Source organism: Ceratotherium simum, chromosome 1 (assembly GCF_057802395.1).
Source record: "Ceratotherium simum simum isolate JZ-2026a chromosome 1, ASM5780239v1, whole genome shotgun sequence".
NCBI classification, from domain to species: Eukaryota; Metazoa; Chordata; class Mammalia; order Perissodactyla; family Rhinocerotidae; genus Ceratotherium; species Ceratotherium simum.
The window spans coordinates 65,353,520-65,373,019 of NC_141900.1; the positions used below are offsets into that span (position 1 = coordinate 65,353,520).

The following is a 19,500-nucleotide window of genomic DNA, read 5'->3' on the forward strand; positions in this document are numbered from 1 at the left end:
CACACACATGGGGGGACTTTCTCTTTTTCTGTTAAATAGAGACTTTCTCTGTGGTTGTCACTCTTAGGAGACAGTGACAATGAATAAGGAGAAGTCCTAGGGCAGAAATGCACATCAACCTATTGTAGTTGTTCTCTTAGTGTTCATGCTAGAGAACTGGTACCTAGTTCATCCATTCACTGGGGGCCTCAGGCACTACCTGGGTATTACCAGGAGAACAGTAAGGAAAGCTTCCAACACACACTTGAGACATAAAGAAAAACTGACCAGAAGAGTTTGTCATTTATTCTGGGTTGAACCTCGTAATAAAAATAAAAAATAACCAAGAATTTGAATAGACCCACAGTGTTGCATGTTAGAGAATAGTCATATATACTGTGTAAGGATATATACACTTGGGAATCGTTGGTGGATTCAAGAGTGGTTGATCTCCTTTTCCTCTAGGTTTGGAAATATCCTGGGATGGAGACAGTTTTGTAGAAGTCATGGCTGCTCCTCATCTCAAGGGCAAGCTCTGTGGTCTTTGTGGCAACTACAATGGACATAAGCGTGATGACTTAATTGGCGGAGATGGAAACTTCAAGTTTGATGTGGATGATTTTGCCGAGTCCTGGAGAGTAGAGTCCAATGAGTTCTGCAACAGACCCCAGAGAAAACCAGTGCCTGAACTGTGTCAAGGGACAGTGAAGGTGAAGCTTCGAGCCCATCGAGAATGCCAGAAACTCAAATCCTGGGAGTTTCAGACTTGTCACTCAACTGTGGACTATGCCTCTTTCTACTGGTAAGTACAGTGTTCTGGGGGGTGGGTTTGGGTTACAGACCAAGGATAGACTTGACCTTGGAACAGAGTGTATCAAATCTCAGTATACAAGACAGGGGCTCCGGAAGCACAGGGTAAATTCTCTTACTTCTTTCTTGTCTTGAGACTGATCTTGTCTTGACTCAGTTCCACATCATGTCCCAAATTAGGAAATTACAGGAAGTATTTCAGAGCTATTTCCTGTAGTTGATTCTGTTTTTGTGTCTGCAGGTTCACTGGGAAGCTGGTGACACCTAGGATTTTTCCAAGTGCTAGCTTGACTCTAACGTTGAGCAGTGCTTCCCAAATTCTAGCCTAAACCGTAGTGGTATAGAGCAGAGGCGAGACTCTCAAATCACTCTGGCTGCCTTTGGGTATTTGAGTGAGGGAGAGTTCAAGTCTGCCTCATCGTCTAACCCAAAACAAATCTGCATGTGGAAAACAAGGCAGTGAAGAAAGGATTCCTTGGGTCTTGGCCAACTATGAGACTTTGGGTCCAGAGTCAGTGGAGAGTAGAAACAGGGCTTGAGGATGGAGGAAGGAAGGTCTCTCATGAAGAATTTGAATTCTGTAAACTTTTCGAACTCTGATTAACCCCGTTCCATAGAAAGCAACTGGTTACAAAGGAGACTTGCATTTGACTTCTGTGCTGCAAGGCTGCATTTGTGAGTCAATGAGTTTGGCCTGGTTATACTTCCATTTACTACACAATTCCATGAGTTCGAAAGCTATGGCTGTCTATAAGTTTAACCACCATGGGTGTGGGAGGAAACATGAGATGAACACAGCTCAAAAGGCCCTATTTAAGTGATTTGCCTGTGCCTCTTAAAATGAGAAAACTCCTGTGGTCTGAAGCCACAGAGAAGTTATTTTTACTCTTTAATTGCCACCAGTTTATTTCCCTTAGTTATCATTAAATGTGATCTTTTTTTTAATTTGATCTTTAGACATAGAAGATAAAATTCAAAGTGGGGTGGAAAAAGGACTGTCCCTGTCATCACAAATCCCTAAACATGGCTGCATCTGCCAAATCATTTGGCTCCAACTCATCCATTGAGCTCTTTCAAGCCATTTTCCTGTTATAATTTGAACTCTCTGGGTTCTCTTCTTTCTCCTCTCTGTGCCACCACCTAGATTGACTCCACCCTTGTCTGTTGAAATGGAAAGATCTTAATGTAAGACGTTGGAGTGAGTTAAGCAGCTAGACAGACAAACCAGCCTTCATTGGGAATCTAAATACCCGTCACTTGCAGGCCTGATGGGAAGCAGTAGAGCATAGCAATTAAGAACTTTGGGTCTCCCAGGGCTAAGAATCTAGCTCAGCTCCACAACCTTGAATAATTATCTAAGCTCTCTAAAGCTCACTTTGCTTATCTGTGAAGTGGGGATAATGAAGAACCTTCCTTGAATAGTTGTCATTCAGATTCAGTGAGATTATGAGTATAAACTCATGTGCTCAACCAGGATGTGCACGTAGTAAGTGCCCTATAGTTGTTGGTGCTATCGTATCTTCTATTAATTAAATGATTAACGAGAGCTCCTTTGGAAGCTCCTCTACCCCTGTTGCTGATTTAGATTGGACCCTTCTCTGTCTAAAATAGAAGGGAAAGAGTGTACTTCTCCCAGGGCCCCAGCAGTCTACACCTTTGGTTTTTATCCCATTTCAAAGGAATGTGTTGAAAACAAAAACTGGAGAGCAGGCCTGCAGAGATTAGTCTCTTTTTGCAAATTTCTATTTCTTTTCCCGTTGGTGATTTATTTTGTATCATGATCCCTGGACTGCAAGCAGGAATATGATGAGCCCCTTGGCAGGAGTTGTGAGAAACAACTTTGACATGAACAGAGAGAACTGGAATTGTTAGGTGGCCAGGCAGATGCTCGCCTTCTTCCCTTGAAAGTTGCTACAGCAGCTTAGTAGGGGTCGCTTGTTTGTGTAACGGGCTTGATGCACTGAGTTGGGGAGCTTACAAGAACACTCTTGGGATCTTTGTGCACTGAGGTTTGGAGGGTGGGATGTGGTGGGAGGTGAGCTCGTGTTCTGCCGAGCATGGTGTAGTGTCAGAGCACCATTCCACGGCCAGCCACTCCTTCCTGGAAGAGACAGGGGAGCTCAGGAGGGTAGAGCTGGACAATCCTGCCTGTCATGCACCCTGCTGATTATCTCACTTCCTAACCGAGAGGCGCATCTTCCTGCATTTTCAAGTGAGGGTGGCCAATGTTGGGTAGATCCTGGGTTTCTTCCTTTCTTCCAAGCACACATGTGGCAGGAGAAAAAAAATAAACAAGGTCAACATGGAAAGGTAATTCTGTTCTCAGGGGATCTCCAACAAGGACTAAACCTTAGCAGGCTTTAGGAAACAATGGACAGAGAATGTGTTGGGTGATGGCAGGCTGGCCCTAATCTCAGCTTTGCTGCTTTCTAGCTGTGTGACCCTGGTAGCTAGCTGAGCTCAGGTTCTTTATCTATAGAACAGGTATGACAGTAACTGCCTGGTGGTTGTTCCTCTGAGGACTGAGGTCAATGGACAGTGCCACGCTGGCACACGGTGGACGGGCAGTCCTGGCACGATGTGCTGTTGTCCTGTGTCCCTTCCTTTCTATGGAGAATCTTGCCCCCGGCTCAGCCACTTATCTTTCTGATTGTCGGTATCTTCTCTTGCTCTCAATGTGGAGAACTGATTAGATAGATTCTGACTGATGAATCTGTGGGACAATTTGAAAATGAACCGTTTGTCTTTCATGACACTAAATGAGGCAGTGTAAATGAAGACTACATTGCAATCCTTTAAAAAAAATTTGTTGTTTTTGTCTTATAAGAATAATAGATGTTCATTGTGCAACATTTAAATAATATTGAAAAGAATAAGGAAGAAACTAGCAATTATGTGACATTTCACACAAAGAAATTTTTACCTGTATATTTTATATCATTGGTAGAATTTCTAAAATGAACCTGAAAACACTATCAGGACCATGGCTGTGACCTTTTTTATGAGTTCTTGTAGGACTAAAGAGATTTGCGTTGATATCGTGGAGGGTCATATACATAAATTGAATATGAAGTTGATTCCTTTCATTTTCTCCTCATCCTCCAAAGAAATATCTGTATTTTCCTTTAAGGACAAAGAATAAAGCTGCATAACATACACATGCAAACTTCCAAGCGTCACTGTGTTTGTAACAGAAAAAGGAGAGAGCAAAGAAGATATTTCTCTGACGAAATGTTACCTCTCCTGGATGTCCTTAATCATATGACAAATTCCACAGGGCAAATCCTACTATAAACATAAGATAGCTCTTCTTATAAGGTCAAAATAATAATTCTAATTTCTCTGAATTAGAATTTACTTTTGAGATGTCTAGGATTTAAAACTCCAATTTTATTTTGGTCTTTTACCCAGTTCCATATTTTTAATAGTAAACTGTCTATTGTCTAAAAACTTGAAAAACTTTGTAAATGAATAAGAAATGACTACATATTAGCCAAGACTTTTTTTCTTTTTTGGGAAACTTTTTATGTTTTGCTAATTTTTATTGACAAATCAGTTCCACTTACCATGGCCTCATTTGGTGTAAAAATGTAATATTTAATTAAAATCTTTGTGATCAGCATAGTTTGGTTTAATTAATTAATTGAATATGTTTGGGTGCAAAATAATTTAATTATGAATCACATAAAAATTTTAACTGGCTGCATTGATAACGTGCCTTAAGTCCTAAGGCTGCTAGTTGACTTGTCCTTAAATTAGATAATCCCCTTTAATAATTGTTTGCATGATCCCTCTCTGGTGTGTTATGGAGAAATTCCTGGTAGCTAGCGAGGTAGTATGCTGTGGAGACATTAATGTGAAATCGTTTGGATTCAAACGTAGGGCGCCCCCCGAGGGCAAAGTGCTGAGTGTGCTTGCATCTCTGTTCTCGTTTCTCATTTTTACATCCCTCTCCCAGCCTCAAGTTGCCTTCTCTATTTGTGTCTCAGATGCCAACTGAGAATTCCAGGAGGATTAGGCAGATGCCCACCACAAAGGCCAATATCAAATCCCTTCCCCACTGTGGACTTAGGCCATACTGACAAGACCAACTTTAGGTAGCTGGGGGCACAGAGAGAGGTGAGGAGATGGGCTGTGTGGGCCAAACTGGGGAAAGAGAAGACCCCATACACCTTGGGCTGGTGGATGAAACACTAGCAATTGGCTTTTTCTCTAACTCAGACCCAAATCTTGGATGAAACGTTTGCAAGTAAGTATAACTTGCCAGCAAAGCAGGCCTGTTAAGTCAGGGCAGGCCCACATTTCAGAGAAGTTGGAAAAATGAATATGAACCGCAGCGAAGCCCAGACGTTTACAGACCACAGCCACCTCAGGACAGTTTTCCTCTTTCCACTCTCCTTAATGGGGTATAATTCACCAAGTGAAAACTCTGTTCACTTGTTCAGTTTGGGAAAGTGTCTGGGGATTCCCAGTCTAGGAAATGTTCTTTTCTTTCCACGCAGTGGTTTTTACAGCTGTAAGGAATTGAAGTAATGCCAGAGGATTCACAGATGTGTCCTTCCCGCTGAGGTACTGGGAGGTAGGAGGTGGGAGGTAGCGCAGGAGAACAATTGGAACTCCAACAGCACCATGGTGTTGGATATACTGGCTTCCTGGGATTACCAGTGGCTCCCTTCCAGGGGAAGATCACAGGCTTCATGGATGACCCTCTTTGTGTTATCCTGTAAAGGAAACTAACCATTTATTATAAAGCAAGAGGAGAGATCCAGGCAAGGAGTGCAGACTTTATCTGTGTGTGTTTGTGTATGAGAAAATCACATAAAGCTAACTGCTATTCTATAATTAAAATAAGTCAATCTTCCCTTGCTTCAAAGAAGAAATGCTTGGAACATTTCTGTTTACATCTTTTAATGACTTGTCTCAAATTGCCATTAGAACTAGAGTCCTAAATCAAATGAGTTGTTCATTTTAAAGTGTGACATTGTAGGTTTCCCTTTTTATTTTTCCTTTGGCAAACTAAACATTCAGGACGAGTAGTCACTCTGAATCTGTAATTAAGGTATGCTGACACCAAGTGGCAGTAGACACCTCAGTTGTACCACCTATCAGACTGCAGCCCTTACAAGTCCAACCTTAAAGTTCAAAATGTTTTCCCTACTCATCAGCTCCTCCCCCAGCACCTTTATTTTTAACTTCTGCCTTAGGCTACTCCTTTCACTGTATCTAAATATGCAATGCACATTGCTGCCTCTGGGTCCGTGTCATTCCCCTGCCTGAGATGCCCTCATTTTCTACATTGATTCAAGCTAAAGCTATGGTTCAAATTTCATCCCAGGCCTCTACATGTCGTTTCTTTAGTTTCTTAGATGTGCTGGTTGTGTTTATCATCATTAGCACATATACTATACTGCACTGCCATTGTCTCTCTCCAGCACTGGAGTTTAGGTTCACTGGGGAATGGCAAATGTCTTCTACCCTTTTGTTTTTCACCCAGCATCACCCTTGGAAGGACTGGTCTCAGGAAATGTTTCTTACCTCCTTTCCTACCTTGTCTCTCATCTTCATTCTCTCTGATCTACTTGTGACCCCTGCTACCTCCAATTCCAAGTCCAGCTTAGGTCTTTATCCCCACACTCAATTATACACTTATAGTCAGAGTGTGCGTGCACCTCTGTCCTTTTAAAGGAGAGACTAGTCAGAGCGAGCAGAGCCTGATCCACCTTTGATGCTCCAAGAACTGTCAACACTTCTGCGTGAATCGACTACTGTGATTGTCAATGGCTCTGAATATCAGCATCTACCTCTGCCTACTCACAATTTACTTGTAAGCCACTTGGATGTCCCAGCTCCTCTTCTATCCCTTAGCTAGTACTTGGCCTTGCCATCTTCTTATGCAATATTTTGATCCACAGATGCCTCTGTGTTGGCCTCTTGGAGTTGGCTTTGGACCTCAAATTAGCCTCCTCCCACGGAGGCACAACAACTGACCTCCAACGGGGTGATCTTGCCAAGGCCAAGTGGCCCTCTGCAATGCACTTAGCATTCTTGTTGAGGAGTCACATTCCTTCTGCTTTGTCCCTGGCCCTGAGCCTTCTGCTAGGTTGGAACGAAAGCCTTATTGTGGTTTCCCTTCAACTTTCCATTCATTCTTCCTCACCCTAGCCACAGGTAGATTCTTCCCTGTTCGATCCACCAAAGTGACCGCCAAAAAAGGCCTTCAATTGCCTTCTAGCTGCCAGATTTCAGCTCAGAAGGTCTCTTCCTGGTTAGTCTAATTTTCTTGGAGCCAAAGCAGAAAAAATGATATGAGTACTCTTAAAAAGGAAAGGGGATGCTGGGATATCATTTTATCCAAATGTAAAATCTTCTCATGTTTAAATTTTCATATCAAAAAGAGACAAACGCTATCCTTTAAAGAAGAAACAAAGAAAACTGTACCTATCTTAACAGGCAGTTAACCACTAAGGAGAGTTTAGATCAACTGTACAGTTAGCCAACTACGAAGTTAGAGCCAGTCCACACCAGACCACCCTTACTTCTGACACTACTGGTTTGGAGGCATTCCCAAAACCACCCTTAGGGTCGAGAAAGCACCCTTTCTAGAAGGGCTCACAGAAGTCACTGAATGCTGTTACCCTCGAGGTTGTGGTTTATTGCGGGGAAAGCATGCAGATTAAAATCGGAAGAGATGCTGTAGGGCAGAGTCGAGGAGAGATGAAAACATGGAGCTTCCACTGTCCTCTACCATGGAGTCTCAGACTGGCGTTAATGCCTCTTGGTCACATGTGTGACAGTATTCGTGGGGTATTTCCAAGCAGGGAAGTTCACCTGAGACTTTGGTGTCCAGAATTTTTATTGGGACTACATCACCTGCTGCCTGTGTGGCCGACCTTTAGTCTCCAGCCTCTTCTGGAGGTTATGCTCATGCCTTTAGTCTCCAATTCCTCTGGAGGTCGAGACATTATCATGTGGTCCATACCCCCCATCATAAATCACATTGTTAGGGTGTCTGGTGGGCAAAGCCCCCAGGCCAAAAAAAGACACTCCTGTCAGGCGGGACATTCCGGGGGCCTAGAGATCACCCCCCAGCAGCCAAAGGCAAGGCCAGACTCTCTTTAAGCAAGGTTAATTCTTCACTACACAACCTGCCTGGCTCAAGGTTAAATGTAATTTCAATTTGGTTTTAATTTTAGCTTTGAGTTTATTTTCAGCATTAACTTCCTAGAATCCTGCAGTGTTTCTCCTCAGAAAATTACATTCTGGGATGAGGCTTTTGAACACTGATTTGAATGAGTGTCATTGTAGCAGGTAAAACACTAATTATTTTGTAGCATCTCTCTTGGCTGCTTAGGGGACTTCTTGATTACTTCTTGGTGAACAGGAGGCAGTCTGGTGTAACTTCATTATATTTTCACTATTTATGGGTGTAAAGTCCTTTCCATCCATGAGAGTGAAGCTGACATGAGTAGTGTTTTCCTCATTTCACTGTTCAGCTAGTTGGGGCACCGAGAGGTGAGGGGACTCATTCCAGGCCACCCGTGGAACCTGAGCAGCCAGCCTGACAGGACACCTGGTCTTGGGTCTCTCTCAGAGAACTTGGCAAGAGCCGCCTGGCTGCTCTCAGAGTCTATGACTGTCCACTCAGGTTTTTAAAGATCTTGATTCTGCTGTGAGCTTTTGGAGGCGGATTTCATTAATTACTGAATTCACTCCTTTTACAAGTTTCAACTGAGCACCTGCTATGTGCCGTGTACTGTCATAGGTGTGGCAATTTGGAACTGAACAAGAGAGACAAAAACTCTTCCTTCAGAGAGCTGGTAGTCTAGTGTGGGCAGAAAACTGTAAATAAGAAACAAGGTCATTGCCAATTGTGAGGAGTAATGGAGGAAATGGGGTGATGTGAGAGGGTGGGCTGGGCTGCAGCCAACTTTGAATTAGGTGGACAGGAAAAGCCTTTGTAAGGAGCTGTCCTTTGAGTGGGGTCCACTGTGGATGGGAAGGCCTGGTGAGGAGGCTCATCACGGGCAGGTGGAAGGGCAGGCCCTGATGCTGGCACGAGTGTGGCCTGTTTGAAGACCAGAAAAGAGGCTGCCATGACTGATGCTTTTAGAAAGTGATGAGTATGCTGCCAACAACCACGTGAGCTTAGAAGCATATAGTTCCCCAGTCGAGGTTCAGATGAGACCACAGCCCCAGTTAACACCTTGATTGCAGCCGTGCGAGATCCTGAACAGTGTCCATGCCTGGATTCCTGATCCACAGAAACTGAGGTAATAAATGTCTGTTGTTTTAAACCACAAAATTTATTGTTTAAGCCACTAAATTTGTTACACAGCTATAGAAAACTACTATACATAGAAATCAATTTTGGCTTATCTTTAGATATACTGTTCTTTAAATATTGATAGAAAGTAAAATATCAACACTCTGCTTTTTTTTTTTTTTTTTTTTTTTTTACCATTTTTAATTTGCCGATTCTGTGTAGTTTGATGTAACTCCACCAAGTCTGGACTATCTGTCTCTACTACGTGGTCCCATTGCGCTCTGTACTTCCCTTATCATTGTAGGCATTAAAAATGTATTGTAAATGTCTGTTTTTTTTAAAATCACTACTACACTGTAGCCTCCTTGAAGCTCATGTGTTTTGTTCATTATTGTATACCCAGCACCTAAGAAGGTGCATGAAATACAAGTGTTTCCTAGTACTCAAAAAAATATGTTGAATGACTAAATAGGAAAAATATGAATAAATGAAGTAAAGAAAAATTTAAGAAAAATAAAGTGTCTGGTAGAGTGGTAGAAAATGAGTGTGGCACAGTTATGAAGCAGATTTGGAATCTTTGTTAACTTCTGAGCTCTTCAAATGGTGTGCCATGGGCAGGTTAGTTCACCTGCTGAAGCCCCAGATGCCCCATGTGTACAGGGGTGTGATGGAAGGACCTATCACGCTGCTATGAGGATTTGTTGTGAGGACTGCAGGAGGCACTCCATGTGGGTATTTCCTCCAGGCCTGGCATATGGCAAATGCTCAGTCAATGGCACTTTTGTCATTAATATTATTTTATTACTCTGAAATAGAAACCAGTTTTGTATGTAGTTTGTCTTTTGTATGACCTATTCCATCTGGTGCCAGTACTTGAAGAAGTGTTTCTCTTTTATTTTCCATGGTCTTTTCTAGACCCATCTGGAAGAACTTCTTCCTAGCTTGCACAGAAATTGATGCTTTTTCTTAAAACAAAACAAAGCAAATAAAAACAAACACTACTTGGGAATTAATTAAATTTCCACAATGTGCTCTTCACAAATTATTTCAATTGATAATACTGAACCAGAGGGAGAGGTGAAGAAGAGATAATTAATTCTCTAAGATGAATATTTTATCTGAACTTAAAAAAAATTAGACTCATCCCCAATGTGCTTTACAGGATAGAGACTGAGGAGATCACGTATCTTGTTTTGTTTTTCTTAGAAGAAAAGAAAGAATGTATGCCAAATTTCAACCTTTTTCAGGGGCCAGCCCCGTGGCATAGCGATTAAGTGTGCACGCTCTGCTGCTGGCGGCACGGGGTTTGGATCCTGGGTGCGCACTGAGGCACCACTTGTCAGGCCATGCTGTGGCAGCGTCCCACATAAAGTGGAGGAAGATAGGCACAGATGTTAGCCCAGGGCCAGTCTTCCTCAGCAAAAAAAGAGGAGGATTGGCATGGATGTTAGCTCAGGGCTGATCTTCCTCACCAAAAAAAAAAAAAAAATTTCAACCTTTTTCATATCAATATTCTTTGCCTTCTTTAGTAGTATCTGAGCACAATTTAACCTATACATGATGATTCAAGGTTATTACTGGGGTATTAGCTGCAGTTAGGAGCATCATTACTAGCAGACCCTTGAAAAGGGGAGGGAGCTTCTAAGCTCTGTTTGACATTTACATCTTTTTAGTAACTTACATCTTCTTGTTACAGTTTTCTCTTGCTCAATTTCCTTCTCCTCATTTGTTGTTGGTTTAGATGCAGAAAATAATGTTAGTTAATACTCTGTGCAAACTAAGTTTTACAAACTTCTGAAAGAAGTCCCAAGATTCTCTCCTATGAGGAGACTGAATTTTTTTTCACTCTTGCCAGTGGTTACCAGACAGCTAAGAGCACGTTTCCGACCCATTTCTAAAGTGTACAGAACTTCAGGCATGGATTTTATTTTTTAAATTAATCTCAATCCTGGTTTCATTTTTGTCTTTTCTGTTTTCCTCATTTACTAAGGTTCATTTTATTTCATTCTGTATGAGTTTTGTAAGCTGATTCAAGTCCTTTCTGGAACAAGTTGGGGAATAGTGACAGTGGCCATGGGAGAGGGATCTAACACCTCTGAACTTCCATTTTTTTCATTGTGAAATAGAGATAATATCATCACCAACAGGTTGCTCCTGGGGCTGGATAAGGTTTCCCTTGTAAAGCCCAGATGGAATGACCAAGGAGTCCGCTTCTACTGGCCGCATCACCAGCAAGATCTGGTGACACTCATGAGGACAGGCCTAGAGCCCTGTGGTTTCAGATTGTCCTTTAGAAAATCAGGATATGCAGTTGGGTGCCAGAACTGCTCAGAATCAAGAGAACCTGGAGATGTGTCCTCAGAGATGGCCCTGCATGGGCTGGCTTTGATCAGGCCACATACAGATTGGTTGGAACTTTGATGTGTTATGAGCATAGCATTGTGACTCAGTGAAACCACAGGCACAGGGGCAGCATCATGTGAAATCAGCTAGTATCCTGGCAATGTCATGGGCTTCTCAAAGGCAGCACACCGGCCCCTGTGCTGTTCTGGGAGCAGTGACAGGGCTTCGGGGTGGAGCTCAGGGCTGTACTGGGTTTGATGGCCATCCAGGACTCTTTGACCACTTCTCAATCAAGCTGGCAAAAATTAAAATGGATGGAGAATGTGAAATATGAAATATGAGAAAGTCTTTTGTGTTCCTGGATCCTCTTACACATTGTTCTCTATTTACATGGAAATCTAATATTGAATCTCATTTTTATTCTGCCCTGGCAAGTAAAAGGAGCAGTAGGCTTTCACACACAGGCTTTCAGAAGAGGCAGTGGTTCAGTTAGGAATCAAATATTCAGGACTGTGTATATGTTTAAAAAAAATGAAAGAAAGACTTGCGGGGACAGTTTTGTTAAAGAAAAAAACGCTGAATTATTTTTTTGTATCGACAGACCTCTTTTCTAAGCTAATGGCCAATTATTCATGCCTAGGAGTCAATAAAATCGAAAAATAATAAATTAAGATAGGTATATATTACCTATTGTAAAAAAAATAGATTATTTTATAGTCACAATTGATTGATTAAATAATTCACCAGGCGCTGTTCAAGGTGCTGGAGATAAGGCAGTGAATGAGATAAACGAGTCCTCTGGCTCACAGAGCTTGCAGTACAGACTGGTGGGTGAGAAACAGAAGTAAACAGGAGTGTAGATTGGGAGGGATGCATTTTCGATAGAGGATGTACAGGATGCTATGGGAAACTGCCAGGGGAATGGCTTCCTGGAGGAGGTGACTTTCTAAGCTGAAGCCAAAAGCATGTGTAGGGTTTAGCTGCACAAAAAGAGGAATAGGGCGTTGGGGATGAGAACAAAGGAAAAGAATTCAGTCATACAAGACCGTATGTTCAATGCCATGGAGGCCAGTGAGATCCTGGCTCAGGCAGCTAACAGAGAGCTGTTCCATGGGGAGGTGTCAAAAACTACAGGGGTGTGGACAGTGAGTCAGGAGGCAAAGGCCACTCCCACATCATTATAGTTCATGCCCCAGCATCTATCAGACACCAAGGGGGCACACGTAGTGTCTTTCAACCATTAACTGGGAGCAGGTTATACCAGACAGAGGTTCAGGAAAGCTGAATATTTTTCTTTTATTCATCATTCATTTATTTCTTAGTTTTTATACACCCATTATATATTCTATGTGTTAGGTCATGGTTCTCAAACTTTAGCAGAGATTGGAATCGTTTAGAGAGCTGATTCAGTGGATCAGGGGTCTGAGAGTGAGCATTTCTAACAAGTTCTCAGGTGATGCTAGGGTGTAGAGACCACACCTGGAGAACCTCTGCACCAGGTGAAGGAATTACAAGAACGGCTTCCAGGTGTTAATGGGTCCCCGAGGGCCTCAATTCTCTGAGACTTTGTCTACTTGAAGACTTTTTTTTTGCTAACAGGCTTACATTTCTTTTGTCCTGGACAGTCAACCTCCAAACACTGGAGATGAAAACACAGAGTGAGTTGGTAAACAGGTTAGGAGCTAAGCGTATGCCCACCTAGGCCAAAGTGGTAATTGGAGCTCAGCGGCGTTTTCTTGGTGTGTAGTTTCTATCTACAGCAGAGTAAACCATTTTATGTCTTCTTTTGGAAGCGAGAGGACACTGGTGTCACTGCTTCCTCGTTTGAAGGCCAGGCCCAGTGGAAGTGCTGGACTTGTTTGGCTGGGTCATGTGTGAGCCAGAATTAGAATCCAGAGTCAAAGTTCTCCTGGTTGCTGAAATACTTTTCACAGAGAGCCCGATGCAGGGAACCGCCGGTCACTTTTAGATGAATGACCCAAGGCCCAGGAAGTCGGGGAGGAGAGAACACTGGACACAATGCAGCTTTGTTGCTGGACCAAAATGGAGCCCAGGTTCCCGTGCAGAGGCAGGGCTGCCAGAACCCTCTCCTCCCCCATGGGTGTGGGACGGATAGCCTGGAGCCGGGAGCCAGGACCATGCGCCCAGAACAGCCGACAGGATGTATCTGTAAAAATCTGCTTCCTTTCTACTGGCTTCAGGCTTTTAAAGAGCCTGGTCAATGGGCACAGAGAATAGAGAAATAAATACTTTGCAAGGAAATGGGGAAATCTGGTGACGATACTGGAATTAATAATTCTTTTAACATGAAAGAGCTGTTCTCTATGATCTTTACTGTCTTACCTAGTATTCGGAGTTTAAAGAGAGAGAGAGTGAGAGCTGGTTTCTTCATTGTATCCCAAGCCCATGTGTGAGCACGAAGGTAAGCAGCATTTGAGCTGCTCAAAGAGTATGGGCCAGAAGACCTTTCAGAACTCCTGAAAGCTTTTCCATATGAGATGGAAACCAGGAAATTGGAGTCTTCATTTTGTCTTTGTGATCAAAGCCAGGGAGGAAAGATATTAAGCAGATACTGACCCATAGTTTTGTGGCCACCGTTAGGATTTATTGACCTGAATAGCAAATAATGACTACAGGAAGGCTGAGGTTGGTATTTACTTGAGGGGGAAGAAAGATTTGGATTCGAGAGTTGACTGAAAACAGAAGGCTGCCATGACCACAAATAATAAGTCCATTGGCTTTGGTAATAGAAGTAATGACAACCATGTTAGCTAGCATTGATTGACATAAATTATGTGCCTGAGCCTCTGGGAAGCCTAATAATATATTACAGTGTGGAATAATGGACAATCTTATAAGAGAATGAATAAGAGCTTTCATTTTTGAGTGCTCACAACGTGCTAGGTGGCAGCTAAGTGTTTTACCTGCATATATCATTTCATTTGTGTGGATGAGGAACCCAAGCTTAAAGGAGTTAAGAATATCACCCCAGGTCACCAGGCAAGAAAGAGGCAGAGCCAGGATTTGAAACCAAATCTATTTGATCCAGAGCTTGCGCTGTTGACCATTACCACCGTAATCTACTCGTAGCTCCTCCTCATAACCCATCCCTGACCCAACATGTTATCCATTTGCTAAACTGAGCTAAAACACTTGGATTTTGCAAATGTTTCATGTACTACAATTTATTTTCATTTTGAAAGATTTTTTTTCTTTTAGAAGATTTTCTTATCTTTTAAGCAAAATTGTCTGTTCAAGCTTTGAAAGTATTATGCTGTAGTTTATGTTGGCTGAATTTTAAATAAACCAGTTTCATCCTACTGGTCTTTTAAAGAGAAGTAAATGAATTTCAAAATGATGGCCATTTTCTGGTCCACAGTATTAATTCCAGAGATCAGCTACACTAACGGCTGACCCTGCTGTGAAAGGCTGAGTTCATTGTGGACCTGGGACCTTGATTCTAATACTGTGTACTTCTAAAATATTTCCTCTTTTTTCATCTTTTTGCTTGTAAAGACTGTTTAGAAACAATTTCTAAAGAAAGAAACTGATTTTTATTTCACATTGTGCCTAAGATGTTTCAATTGATGTGATACTAGTAACTTAGTGATTCTTAACTTTTGGGAGGCCACAATGCTTTTTGAGATTCTAACGAAAGCTGAGTCTCCTTTTTTTTCCAGAAAAATGCACCCACACCTGTGCATACAACAGGGAATTCTCTGCATAGGGATCAGCGGACACTGTAATAAGTCCTGCCTCTTTCCTCCCTCCCTTCTCTCTTCAACTCCTCAATCAGCATTTTTTGAGCCCTGTTAAGTGTCAGGCACTGTGTTGTGTGTTGCGATTACAGTGGTGAGTGAAATAGACATGGTTTCTGTCTTCATGGAGTTTATAGTCTAGTGAATAAGGAAGACAATATACCAATATCCCTACAAATAAGCATGCTATGGTATGTGTTTGCTATGAAGGACAACTTTGGTGTATAACATCATTTCACAGGAGGGTGAGAATCAGTAGGTGTGTGTGTAGGTGAAGGAGAAGGCAGATGGATCGGAGAAGGACTGCCCCTGAGGAAATGATATTTGAGATGAGATCAAAAGGATGGATGGCAATGGACCAAAGTCAGGGGCAGGAGGAGAGGGGCCTAGCCAGGGAGTGTTGTGCTGCGTTCGTATGCCTCTGAAATACTGATGCAGCCAACCCCCGATCTACCCACGTGCCTGTCTCAAAGAGCTCTGTGTCCTTCCTGGGTTATACTCTCAATGTAATAAAGTCCATTACACAGACTCACCTGTCAGTGATTCATTCATGTTATGGGTCAAATCATATTTCCCCTGAAGATAAAAACCTCTCATGAAGCTTAAAGTGAGTTTTCTCCTCACCCTCAAGGGATTCCATATTACTGAGTCTCTAATATCTGGGGCAGTGGTTTACTTTATTTGCTGTGATGTGCTTGAAGTCAGGGCTATGTTCTTCAGAATACGTCTGGGTTGATGAAGACACACTTGCTACACATGCGGGTGCACGCACACAGGAACACATGCCCAGCCGTGTCCGTGCTTCCCAGCACACATTCTATAATATACATGTGTTACTACACCAGCATGAAGTTCAGACTCTTAGTATTCAAAGCTCCATCCTTGGACCAGCAACATTGGGATCTTGTTAGAAATGCAGAATCTTAGGCCCCACTCTAGCTCTCCTGAATCAGAATGTGCAGTTTTGATAAGGTTCCCACATGATTTGTGTACACGTTAAAGTTTGAGCAGTGCTGGTTTGGTCTTCTCCATTTCCATTCTGGCTTAGTCTGTACTGTTGAATAGTTTTGTCCAAATGCTTCTGTTTAAGGCTTGAGAGCACATTGAATCTTTTAATTATCTATATTTTAACAGAACTATCACTATTTTTTTTTTTCTGTGCAAAGAAAAGGAGTCCAGGTAACTGTTTTGTGGGACAGTTGCAATTTGACTCTAGTGGGTAACAGATGGATGTACTCGCAGGGGGCTGAAAGCTCACCATCACACTTTCGCAAAAGGCATTTGGATCTGTTCATGGGCTGGTCAACTGTTAGTCACTGGCATTGTTCTTCATTATTTACATCAGATGGAATGTCTCTTTGAATTTTTTGAAGTGACTGATGATGCAGAAATAAGGCAAGGCAATTGTCCACTAATCAGTGAAATAGCTCATATTTATGAGTTGTAAGGTCATTTGTGTTTGCTTCATCCTTGGTCCTTAAAAGTGTCTTCACAGGTGTTTGGCCACAAGGCGCCAGTGAAGGGCAGCCCCAGGCATCAGCCAGATCTGGCATTTGGCCTGGAGCCCTTGTATTAATGTGGCAGTATAACTTTTCTTTACACTTTTATGGCATTCTCTATTTCCTAAGTTTAGCTTGATTAAGTTTAGCTGTAACATGTACTTTTACTCACCTTGTATTAATTAGATCTTTTTCTCAGTTGCATATAAAGAAAACCACAACTAAACTACAGTCATGTGCTGCATAGTGTTTCGGTCAACAACAGACCGCATATATGATGGTGGTCCCATAAGATTAGGACAATATAGCCTAGGTGTGTAGTAGGCTATACCATGTAGGTTTGTATAAGTACACTCTATGATGTTGGCACAACAACAAAATCGCCTAACGACGCGTTTCTTAGAATGTATTCCCGTGGTTAAGTGACACATGACTGTAGTTTAAATAATAACATGTTTAATTTGTAAAAATGAATATCGATTGACTCATGTAACTGAAAACCCAGGGTAGCATTCACTTCACTCGTGGCTTAATTCAAGGTTTAAATGAGGTCCCCACAATTTCTCTGTGTTGGAGCACAGTCTTGTCCTCCCCAAATTCTTCCTTGTTAGAGCTTCAGATAAATTATACAGGCAGGAGTGAGTCTTTTCTTTCAAAAACCCCAGTAAGTCTCATGCACCTCTTTGGTTCTGATTGGATCTTGTGCCAATCTCTAACCAGTCACCATGGTTGGGAAAATAAAATGAGTTATTCATTTAGATGCATTGTTCTCAAACTTTAGCAGGCATCAGATTCAGAGGACCTATCAAAACACAGATTGCTGGCCCCACTCTCAGCAGGTCTGAGGTGGGAGTTGTGAATTGCTAACAAGTTCCCAGGTAATGATGCTGCTGGTCTGAGGACCACACTTTGAGAACCACTGGTTTAGACCAATCAAGGTCTCATCGTGTAGAGAGTAGAAGAGAGATGTTCTCCCCAGTGTAATTCTGGCCACTCTTGTTCCTGAAGAGGGGAGCATGGATATTTCCATTTCTCCCTCTCTAGTGTACTTGTTGTGCTTCTCTTGAATCACAACTCCTGCCAGTGTATAGTGAGGAATGTCTACACCAGGTACTTTCTTAGGCTCGGGGAATGCGTCTGTGATCAAGACAGAGTTTTTACTCTCCTAACCTGGAGGGGTGGTGAGGATGACGTACAGTAAGCAAATACGTATATAATATATGAGGTGATTTCACGTGCTACATAGAAACACAGAGCAGGGAAGGAGATGTAGAATGATGCTGGATTCTGGGGGGCTGTTTCATATAACATGGTCAGGGAAGGCCTCTTGGATAAGGTACCATTTGAGTTGAGACCTGAAGGGAGTGAGGGAGTGAGCCCTGATTAAATTTACAAACAATACTTTCTAGGCAGAGCACAAAGAATTTGGAGAGTTTGGGGAATAACAAAAGGTCACTGTATCTGGGACAGAAGGAGCAAGGGGTAGAGGGAGGGAGATGAGGCGCAGAAACATAGGGCTTTACAGGCTGTGGGAAGGGCCTTGGGTTTTACTGTGAAGAAGAAGAGAAACTTCCCTGAGCCATGAGCAGCACATCTGGGAATAGGGATTTGAAATATGATGGAATAAACATGGATGTAGAGAGAATGAACTGTGCCCTTATATTCGGTTAATAATGTCCCACTACTGAAAATCCAGCATTGGGCTCTAAGTGGGCCTGACATTTTACTCCTTATCCTAAATGTTTCCCATTAACCATATTTTTTGAAACTCAGTATTCTACAGAGGAGGGGATCCATTACCCCTCTGTCTTCTGGTCAGTTCCTCTTGATCCCCAGCCTGAGTTCCTTTCTAGTTAAGTCTAATATAAGGTTGTTTTCTTCCAAATTTAAACTCTGAGCGATTCCCTCGATATCACATAAACTTGAAGCTCAGCCATTTCTCCCATTCTTCCTCAAGTCAGAGGGGAAAAGGGATTGCTATTGAATTTTGCTTAGGAAAAAGTTTTGGAAGCACATTGATTTTTTAAAATAACTTCTTTTCAAAGAGAAGGAAGAAATGAAAAAGTAGATCTGATTAAAATACAGGTGTTGCAGCAGGGTAACATGTTTACAGGTCTGTGGGGCTGCTGGAAAGGGGAAGCCTCTTGGGACGTTCAAGAGAGTGAATCAAGAGGCTGACTCTAGCAATAAATATGAATGTGGAGGACCAGACAATCCCCCAGAGGGCAAGCTAATCCAGGGGGCTCTGAACTCATCCTGCAGCTGTAGTGCGGGGGCCAGCGGTGAAACCTAGCACATCCCTCCTGCTCTCAGAAGCACTTAGTGACTCTATCATATATTTGATCAAGTTCACACTCTTGAGTGTGGCCATCAAGGCTGCATGTGCTCTGGCAATACCTTATGTTTTGAGATTTACTCATTTTTACCTACATTCTACTCCAGCCAATTTGACAAGCCCCGAGTGCACTTGGTACTTTCCCATGAATGTATCTTAAAGTTTGATGTCTTTTGCTGGGACTGTCCTTCCCTGCTTCTCTCTGTTCCAGCCCAGTATAAGGACCATTTCTTTCTAAAAGCCTTTTCTCCAGCTAAAATTGATTCCCTCTCCCCCCTTTCTCTCTTGGTCCATTGTGCTTTGTTCCATTTTATGTACTAATTTCATTTGGCCTCGGATATATTACCTTTATTCCTCTATATGACAATTTCCCTCAAGAGATATAATATCTAGAGGGAAGAGGCCATTTGTCATTCATGTTTATGTCCCTCTCCCACACCCACCACACCCCAGCATAGGCTGGAGGGAATCAGAAGGAATGCTCAAAAAAGGCTCAACAAGTTGCGCTGAGCT

At 42.4% G+C, this 19,500-nt stretch overlaps 1 protein-coding gene across 2 annotated transcripts in view; it reads left to right on the forward strand.

Moving 5' to 3' along the window:
- Positions 1-19,500, forward strand: part of BMPER (BMP binding endothelial regulator) — a 230,473-nt gene that overhangs the window by 162,197 nt on the left and 48,776 nt on the right. For both annotated transcript variants that reach the window (XM_004418836.3, XM_087435327.1), the window contains one exon: positions 445-781. In XM_004418836.3, the coding sequence (XP_004418893.1) occupies positions 445-781 (337 nt within the window). The remainder of the gene's footprint in view (positions 1-444; positions 782-19,500) is intronic.